The following is an 11,153-nucleotide window of genomic DNA, read 5'->3' as shown; positions in this document are numbered from 1 at the left end:
ACAAGCCAATACGTGTATACTCGTGTGCGTATCGTTTCCAGTATATACGTATACGTGTAACCGGTACCAATTTTCCCCCACTCACGAATACTGCATACACTTATTGCAATAGCTAACTAATATTTGTTTTATGATAAAAAACACACACACACATAGATGTCTTAAGTCCATTTAAAGGTACATGTACATTTTAAACGGTTACAAAATATTGTAATGACATTTAAATATTTTCGTAGATCGTTACTCAATAAATATGAAAAGATAAACGTAGGTAATATTTTATTCAATAAACATGATGGATATATGTTGACCTCGAATTACGAAATATGATAATTATTAATAAACAAATATCAACAGCAAATGACATTTTCTTTGAATATGAACTCAGGTTTGAGTAGAATATTTTTAAATCAACAATTTTTTTTCAACCATTGACTTATATATGTATTACGGACTACATTTCTCTTATACCTCACTATATGATATAATGTGCCAATGTTGTTGTAAAACGGCACATCCTAGTTTATCCCAAGTACTAGAATCTAATCACAGGTGCTATACTATAGTTGAATCTCACTAAAAAAAATTTTAATTGTATACCACATTAATGTTAAGCATTTTTTTTTAACAGTCAACTTTGACCTAAGGCCGGTTTACTGAAATGTATTATATAATATATTATATGGTGTAAAATTTATAAATGATATAAAATATTTAATTATTGTGCTAAATGAGTAGATTTTATAAAACGAAGTTTTGAGATATTTCTAAACGTGAAATATAAAACCATCTGTATAATAAATTTAAATTGTATTAAAGTTTAAAGTTACAAATAAAACACGTTATTTTTTTATTTGCGCGTTATAAATATATACAAGCAACATGAACATAAGTTAACAACTATGCTTAATAATATTATTAAACAGTTTACCTACTTCGTATTTGACAATGTTAAAAAATATTCACTGATATAAATTATATTATATTTTAGACTTTAGTTATTATATTATATAGGAAAAAAAATCCAAAATAAACTTCAAATATCTGTACATTTTGGGTTTATTTTTTTCCCTCTATAACCTTCTTGAGTAGTATCCATCCCAAAATCTTTGCAGCCTCTATATTCTAACTAATTTTTTTTTTTTATTAAAGCATTCTTTTACACAGTAAACACAAGCGTGTTCGTTTTCCAATAATTATAAATTATAAAACGTTTAGTGAAACATCTAAAGTTATAATTATAATTAATATCACATCAGTTGAATAAATTAAATCAATTTCCAGCTTCGTTATAGGGCCACTGGCTGTACAATCGAATACAAAAAAATTAAATTATAACATTACATCAAGTTATTTAGGTAGCTCAATTCGACGATATATGATGAATTTCATCGAAATAAATACGTTATTAAACCTAAAGTGATAATAAAAGTAGCAGACGATATATGACAAACCGAACTGGATGTTTCTTGTCGATTCTCGGAGCTAACTCTAGTAAACCACGGGAGAATTTCAAGGCTGGCTGGATAATCGATCAACCATGTTCTTCCAGATAAGAGTGAACTTTTGGGATGGTTTTCGTCCCTCCACATACCTTTGGGTAGGTAAATATGTCGAGAAGTAGCACCTTCGACGAGAACTGGAGCTACCAATATATTTTCACCCAACAGAAATTCTATAAACAAACACATAAAGATAAACAATTAATTTTTAACGAATAACTATTTTTTAGGAAAATCAAATGTTGGTTGATATTTTTCATTAAAACCAAATATATAGAATTGGGATTAAAAAATACAATTTTCAATTAAACAACAAACAAAACTAGAATAGATACCACGTAAATCACGGGTCATAATGGTGTTTCAATGTGATATGAATTCGAGATCAATAATGGTTATAATTATTGTAATAATCTCCGTCAAAATTATTGAATGATAAAAACGAATAGCGATCGATAAGCAAAGTTTCTTGCAGTCTTTTCAGATGGTAATATTCGATAACTTCCATTTATTTACACGATAATATATCAATTATTACATTAATACATTGATAATAATTTCGAATGTATATCATTAATTATTATAACATAGAATAACCAATATAGTGTTATTAAAAGCATTTTCTTACGGTCGTCGATTGCATGTGCATCTGTGTTAGTGGGATCGATCCACCAGACCGGAGGGTTCACTGGCGTACCGTGTGCAACAGTTTGTTTCATTAAATCCACAATCTTGTCTGTATAGTTGTTGCGGAGTGCCATGAAATATCGGCACAATTCTAATGTCTAGAACATAATACGTATATTATGAAATACCGATTGTAGCTAATTTAAAACGACTTATTGTACTTATTTATTTATCATAAGTGTGTGATGTTCAAGGAAACCAATCAAAACACAGTATACAGTTATTAGGTACCTGTACGTCGAAGTCCCAAGGAGTGTACGAAAATTGTACCACTGGCATGAACACACCGGCTTGGATCCATCTGATGTACATCTCTTTGGAAGGCGGTGAGTTGTTATAACCGTTACCACCGATCATATCCGGTAATACGAACGGATATCCAATCATATTCAAATGTATCAAGGATGTGATTAGTGTTGGTAATCCCAATTCGTAATTCCACCGCGACTCACGGTCGATCATTCTTAACAAGCAACCATATGATTGACTCCTTCTGGACGCCCTGTACTCTATGCTGTCGCCAAAAGCCTTGATTGTATTGAGGTATGCGTTTACAATGTTATCAGGGTAGTATGTCAAATCGTCATCGTAATAAACCGGAAGTGGATGGCTCCTGTGGAAATAGAAAACAAATATTTTTATTTAATTTTTTATTTAAATTAATATCAAAAGAACCTCACTGAGAGAAAATCGTGTGGAGGCCCAGGGAATACTTATTACTACAATATTTCATATGGTAGGTTCAATTATTTGTTGTAGGTAAATTATGTTGTATAAAGATTTAAAATTGAAATTTTACGCTGCTTTGTATAATATACGAGTATACGTCATTTATTTTTATAAAATCGGAGTGATATTAAATACATATTTTGAATAAAACAAGCGTCAAACAGAAACTACTGAATGTTGTATACGAATTACCTACACCCACTCCAGAGTCTCAAGACCTGAGACATCTAGAAAATTAATGAATTTGTTTCAATGAATGATTTTTATTTAACGAAGCTAAATTCGACATCTAACTTGTATAAATTACTTAAGAAAACTATGTTTAGTCATAATATTCTTATACTAATACTTAATACTTAAACTGATAATATATAAATATATATTATTAATTTATTAATGTTAATTAAATTCAATGCATTTTCAAAATAAATTATGCAATTCCAGCTAATAACCACGTGCTACTTGGTTACTTAATATAATGTTTTTTAAATATATATTATTTTTCCCCTGTTGTGAAAATTATATAAATATTTCATCGTGAATTTTATGCAAATTATATAATATATTTCATCCTATGGCAAATCCATGGCTAGTAATAATACTAAAATATTTTTTTATGTATACAGTGTGTTCTCCGATTTAGGGAACACTGAATTTCTAGGCCAGATTTGTTTGGAATAAATCGATTTTTTTTTTACAAACTGGTGGTATATGAATTCACATTTTTCAATACATTTCAAAAATTTTTGGGAATTTGGTCATGCGCAGTAAAAACTTCTTTTTTTTAAATAGAAACGCCTATTTTTAACACCATATTCGGATAGACCTATTTTTTAAAGTAATTTTCATGTATCAACTATGGCTCTTAGTTCAATATTGACTGAATAAGAGCCATGCCAATTTTATTAAATAATACATTTTTAAACATTTATAAAATCATTTATAATTAATTCTTATTGATTACTTTTTGAATATTTGTTCGTATTTTTTTTTTTAGAAATGTTATAAACAAGACTAACATAATATGGATTCAACATTATTTATTAAAAATCGACTAGGTACAACTGGTACAAGTAAACAATAGTTATTTTTTAATTACACAATAAATTAAATACATTGTTCAAGGTTTGCTCTCTATTTTCAGCACAACGGAGCTCTTGCTCATTATGCTCATATTATTAGAGATCATTTAAATTTAAAAAATACGTACAAATATTCAAAAAGTAATCAATACGAATTAATTATGAATGATTTTATAAATGTTTAAAAATGTATTATTTAATAAAATTGGCATGGCTTCTTATTCAGTCAATATTAAACTAAGAGCCATAGTTGATACATGAAAATTACTTTAAAAAATAGGTCTATCCGAATATGGTGTTAAAAATAGGTGTTGCATATTCCACCCAATACTTGAGGTTTATACTGTACACGATTAATACGTACCAACTGGCTTCTCCTGCATCAAACTTAAGTGTATCAATACCAGATGTTGCGAGTAAATTACGTAAACGATTTGACCACCATGCCGCTGCTTCGGGATTTGTGAAGTCTATATAAGAGGCATTTCCATTCCACCAAATAGAATTCACTGTGCCTGATGTACTATTCACAAAATATCCCTTATTTTTGGCTTCATCGTGAATAGGACATTCCAGATTTATGAACGGATGTGTCCACAAAGAAGTCTTGAAACCATATGATTCTATTGTATAACAATAAATTATAAAATTTGATTTTACCAAAAAGTGGTTTAATTAATGTTCATAACGATTATCTTATTTAAGGATAAATTAATCATTTAATGAAACCTGATGCGGGTAATACACAAACTACATTAAAATCTTTTCGTGTCCAGAATAGTCTTACAAACTTTTGATGGTTAAAAGTTTAATTAACAAAATATATAGAACTATTTTTTGTATATATATATTTATTTATAAGCTGGATATTTGTTCAATACTTGATATAACATGCAAACATATTATTTATACATAATATAATATCAATAGTTTTAGAAAAATATCGTGCTTCAAATTGTTTTAAATTGTTTGTTGAATTCGATTATTGAAGATTTACACTAATATTACCGAACCTAGGTCAATAAACTAGTATTAAAGATAAGTTTTACATAACTCTCGAGTATGTAAATTCAAATCAACTATAGCGGCCATAATTATAGTAATAATTTCGTGTAATATACTAATTTATGAGTTTTATAATAACACAAACGATTAATAACAATCTAGATTAGTCATACTTAATAAGTCAAGCACTTTGGTACCGAAAAAAATGTGATTGTATTGTATTTACATGTTTATAAAGTGGCTACTTAATGAAGATCATAGGCGCAAATCACCAAAAAACATTAGGGGGGCTTAAGCACCAACAATTTTGAGGAAACAGGCCAAACTCGTGAGGGGCTTCGCCCCTCACACACCCCAATAGTACTATGCTATATATTATATACATAAAAATATAAAATAAAAATAAAACAAACACAACTAAACATTTTATTATTATTATTTATTTATTAAAAATGTGTACTATGTAACCTATACCCCACCAAATACAAAATGTTAACAGTAAAATAAAAGTTTTGAGCGGATCTATCCCCCTCATTACCTATTCCCTTTTAATTACGTCCCTGATTGAGATGGCCTATGATTTACAATTTTATTAAATTTGACTGTATAAAAAATTCTGAATTGACATAATATTTACTTAATTTTATACCAACAATCATAATATTTTATACTTACTCAATTGATTTACTGTATCTTTAATATTACTGAACCGATTTTCATCGAACGTTGCACTGCCGTAGCAAGTTTCCCACTTGTCGTCTATCTCGAACGTACCTTTGTCAAATCCGTTTGTGACTATTTCTTGGGCGTAACTCAAAACGGAAGATGTGTTAACTTCAATCTTATACCTAGCCCACGTCGACCAAATTGGGTACTTCACTACATAAGGATCGGGTATGGACATGGGTGAACCTAGGAAATCTTCAATGGCGTTTTCGTGAGCTTTTCGTGGATCACTAAACTTGCAAACGCGAAATTGCATGAAATTCCTATCTTTTCTGTAAGGAGCAACAACTTTAGCGGTGAAACACATTTTTCCTGGTCTTGGGCCATTGATATCTACGAATAAGGCAACTGAATCGTTAATGTGTATGTAAAATCCGTCAGAGTTGAAGAAATATGACTCGACCACCTAAAATGCAAAGCACGATTTTATTAATTCAAAACAAATCATAGAGATTCGAAAAAATGAATAAATCATGTGTCCTGAACAATTATTTTTTAAATCAAAGATTCTTCAACACTATAAAACTGTTATTTTTGTGTTATGAATTAATAACATAATATTTCTGAAATTATGTGGACGACATTTACAAAAAATCAACGACTACGTTAATATAATGATGCTAAAAACTAAAAAATTTACTTCCTGTAAAAATTTTCAAGTTTTTATTTATTTCTGTTGAAGAAATTATTCTAAATATTAGGTATAGTCAGAAATAAATTTATCAAAATTCAAATGACATGAATTGAATGATATTTTTGATTTTGTAGTTTATTACGATTATTATAATAAAAATAATCTATACTCACTGCTTGGCTGTTCGATTCTTTTGTCACATATTCTCTATCTGTCCAGTTAAGTTTATTCAGAGGCCATTCTTGTAAACCTACTTCGGCGCCACCAAACCAAGAACTGTTATCGAATTCGACACAAAATTGCAAGACATCATTCATCGACTGACTGATTTGTTCAAAATGCTTACATTCCTGTTTTTCTGATTCTGAAAAATAACTTAAGTATCTTGCATTGCTTCCTGATTTTGGGGTGCAAACACTTGGATCTTTATTGATGCAATCTTCATAGAAGCTTAGCTTCAGATTCTTCAATGATGTATTTTCTAAAATGTATTCAAATTTGACGATAAAATATAAATTTATGTATATTTTAAAAAATTTTAAATTTTAGAACTTAAAAGCATAAAAATATAGTAAACGAAATTACTTCCATATTCCACTTCTAATTGTTTATCGTCTTCAGAATATAAAACAATAAAGTCTGATGCCAAAGACGCCGATACTAACGTCAATGCGATGACACAAAATGCTAGAAAAAAAACACTCATGTTTATTAAATATGACTAATGACAATAATGACATATTATTGTTTTAATATATTTTATGTAATGATGTCGGTGCCGGTATTTCCGATTTTTCGCATTTAAACATAATTATATATCATATTTTAGTTACTAGGTATACCTTAATAATTATAATACGTTTTTATTAACCTACTGCTCAACCCGATATCTATTCAGAGAAGGCTGATATGGTGATCATATCAACAAAAAGGATTTCACAGAAAAATGTTCAAACTTCATAGATACGTCAAATTTTGATACTTTTTTTTCACCTGAAAAATTATAACTTTTTCAGGTCAAATCAAAGTCCAAAAGTTGAAAAATAACAAAAACTGTGCAATATTCAAATACATATTGTAACATTTATAATTATAATTTTGAAAGTTAGTTTTTCATTCAGCCTATAAAATTTTCTCTTTTTTGAAGTAAATATATACCTATATACCAAAATCTGGCTATTCTATTCTAGAGAGCATGATAATTTTCCTGTAAGATATATTACTGTTCAAAAATTGCACCGGCTCCGACGCGCTTAACATAATTCAAATAATATAATATGACAATAATATTTTTAAATGTTATTATTTTTTATTTTTTATTATTACTTTTATAATAACACAACACAGTTAAGTTGGACTAAGTTCTAATAGAATATAATACTTACGATTATTTTTAAATTTAACTAGAAAATAGTTATGTAAAAAAATACTTATCGTGAACAAAATACTATGTGAGTGAGATTTTATGCATATTAAATTTTATTCTTGGGACTTATGTACCTATAGTTTATACGTGTTATTATAAACTGTATTTTACTTTACACTTTTACTATAAAACACGAGTTTTATATTAAATTATTAAAGTATGATTTACATAATATATAATATATATTGAAGATGAAAAAAAAATAACACTTAAAAGTTCTGTCTCTTACACATAGTTTCGATAGCTACGAGAAAATAACTAAAAACGTTACTTTGAAAAATATTCAATAGTTCATAATTATATATTTTGATTGTTAGCAGTTAGTAAAAAATAATAATAATGAACAATAAGTTATTATTATACTACGTATATTATACGTAACTATTGTAAGTTCGAAATTATTTATTTCGTAGAAGACGTTCATGATTACCTATTATGTTAGCCATTTTTATTTTTCTGTTAAAATTATGACGATGCATGCGTGATGAAAGTCAGCACATCACTGCTTATTATTTTTCGGATATCATCGTTGTAATATAATATATTAATATGACTCGAATTCGATAAGACCTACGTATGAGTTATGAACTTATACGTATATCTTACATCGTAATGATAAAGACTCCGACTAAAACAAATTAAAATGAAGTGTTCTGTTTACGCAGACTAATCTTTATTTGGACAGTACAAAACTCAATGTGTGTGATGTTTAAATAAAAACAATATTTTTTTAATACCTAATCGATTCCGAACGAAATCGGTTTTCTGCGGATTTTTGCAAGAGAACATAACTGGTAAGGATGTTGGATTAATTTTTATATCAAGTATGTTTCTTTTTTGTATATTTTATACATTTTTTTTTATGTTTGACGTAAAATTAATAGCCAGTTATCAGCTATTTTTGCTTATATTCAATGATACCTACTTCTTACCAGCTGAATGATGATCAAACTTTTGATACCTACGTTCTAATATAAAGCATATCCCAATTTCATTTGTCTACAATCTATTTGTTATGCGATTATATGTTTTAATGACGACTTTCGACGGTTTCATAATAGCCATAAAATGTTCTATTTATTTTATTTATCAGATTATCTTCATTCAGATGGATTACTGACTTTTATTGCTTCATTTCAATCAACATTGTTCCCGTGAATAATTCCCTTGTTGTCACGTTTACTAGCTTATATCTAGTAACCAGGTATTCTAATATTTACCAACGAAAAAATGAAAAAACAAATGCTTATCAATTGTCATAGTTTTATGAATATATATTTAATTTTAGTTCATCATCAATTGTAGTTTTGAAATCCTTATTCTTTACTGTGTAATTTTTTGTTACTTAGACCATGCAAAATAAAAATTGTTTTTCCATATACTGATCGAAAATTACAAAACTAGAAATAATACAGGAATGAAATAAAAACTCTTATCAAATTTATAATGAAAAATATATATATATGGGGCATATAAAAATCCTGAAAAAAGTTTTTTGGGGATCGCGCAATTACAAATTTTAAAAACCACGTCTGGACACACACTAGTAGTCAACATTATATTATAACCACATGTCCACATCTATAATATACTTGTCTCCAGATAATATTTAAGACTGGCAACAAGTAGCCATAGGTATACCTTAGTTTTGCGGGGACTGTACCAGTTTTGAACAATATTATATTATCATAGCGTCCCGTTGACTCAATTAAATGTTTCTGGACGGCCAATTGTTTCAGAATAAAAAAAAATCGATAATCATCTTTTACAAATCATATTATATGATATTAAAAAATATATATTTTATTTTCGTAGTTGATATAATAAACAAGTTGATTACTTGGTTGAATGAAAAACTCTATTTTACAATTACCTTAACTGCTTGGTAATAAACTAATAACAATATAATTGCTTATTTCTTATGTTAATTATATTAAGTTGGTATTACTAGAGTTAAAAAATAGTTAAGCGGAACTCCAGAAATATTTTTTATGAGCATCTGATGTTAAATTTGACTAAATTCTAAATCCATGCATTAATCAACGTTTTATCATCAATTAATGATCTTCTTATTTAGTTTTTATAAATTGAAAAATGAATATCCATAAATACTTTAAATATTCACCAAGTTTTTATGATACCATTTTTAATATATAGTATAATATTTCACATATTTTTAACTATCTATAGACATTTGAAATTTTTCAATTTTTTAGGAGTATATTTCTCTATAAATATCGATAAAAAATGAACATCAACTGGAGAATACAGAAGTTTACTCAAAGTAATTAATCAGGAGTATACATAACGTATATCGATAATTCTCTCATTAACCACGAGAAAGAGAGCGAGAGCTCTAATAGTGACTTACCAGTCAATTATGATTTAAAAATTGCAAATCTATAATATTTGTTATATTATGTATGATAATAATATCATAAGTATGCTTCAAATAGTTATATGATTATACGATTATGTAATTTATTTTATCGATCAAAACATCAATTGCTTGTACTAAATAATAATTTTAATATTTTGCTTACCTAACTTACTATTGAACCATGTTTACTTTATAAATAATATTGTTATGTTGTGTAATTATATTTATATTATATTAATATTTACAAACGCAAACTACTAAACTAGATAACTTTGGATTAAGACAAGTATAACTGTGTTACTGTGTTAGTCTTACTTCTCTTTCGATAAGCAACTTCTTTTTTGTAAATAATTTTTCAAGTTATAGTAATTCAATTAATAGTGTATGTATTTTATTATGTACATTATATTATATCAGTGTTCGGGAACCTGCGGCTCTATAATATGTAATCGGTGACTTTTTGAAAAATGCATCAATATATCGAGACCCGTAAAATATAAATGTTACTAAAAAAATGCAAAATACTACAATTATGACTACAAAAAGAAAGGTTATTTGATACCTGTACCGAACAACCTATGCGGCTCTTTTGACATCATGGTTTAATAACTTTTTTTTTTTAAATGGCTTTTTTCTACGAAAAGATTCCTGACCCCTGCTGTTATACATGATATATGTATACATATATATATATATACTTACTGCAAACTTCAATATAAATATATAACAATAAATATTAATCATAACTAACAATAAATTGACGTTAGAAAATAACTTTTGAAAATGAGCGAGTTTGAAGGTAATTTTACTAATTGGTGTAAATTTAAGTGACTGTAAAATTAATTTCTGTAAACCATATGACGAATTGTACATGTTCTCGTGGCAAATATTGTACACAGTAAACACTTCAAGTGCATAGATGTAAGTGCCGGATACAACTTAACATGATCGATTTTATTATGAGTGCTATATTACTAAACCA

At 27.7% G+C, this 11,153-nt stretch overlaps 1 protein-coding gene across 1 annotated transcript; it reads right to left on the bottom strand.

The window, feature by feature from the left end:
- Positions 1–1,213: 1,213 nt before the first annotated feature.
- Positions 1,214–8,378, bottom strand: tobi (target of brain insulin). Its single transcript, XM_015514743.2, has 8 exons — positions 8,222–8,378; positions 6,951–7,052; positions 6,539–6,846; positions 5,681–6,137; positions 4,365–4,623; positions 2,421–2,802; positions 2,131–2,287; positions 1,214–1,675 (listed from the first exon to the last, which is right to left on the bottom strand). The coding sequence occupies exons 1-8, from the start codon at positions 8,268–8,270 to the stop codon at positions 1,389–1,391; spliced, it is 2,001 nt and encodes a 666-aa protein (XP_015370229.1). The 5' UTR covers positions 8,271–8,378; the 3' UTR covers positions 1,214–1,388.
- Positions 8,379–11,153: the final 2,775 nt, after the last annotated feature.

The sequence above is a fragment of the Diuraphis noxia genome, unplaced genomic scaffold (assembly GCF_037042655.1).
Source record: "Diuraphis noxia isolate RWA-SAM2 unplaced genomic scaffold, SU_Dnox_SAM2 contig0005, whole genome shotgun sequence".
NCBI lineage: Eukaryota > Metazoa > Arthropoda > Insecta > Hemiptera > Aphididae > Diuraphis > Diuraphis noxia.
This window is presented reverse-complemented; position numbering and strand designations above follow the sequence as displayed.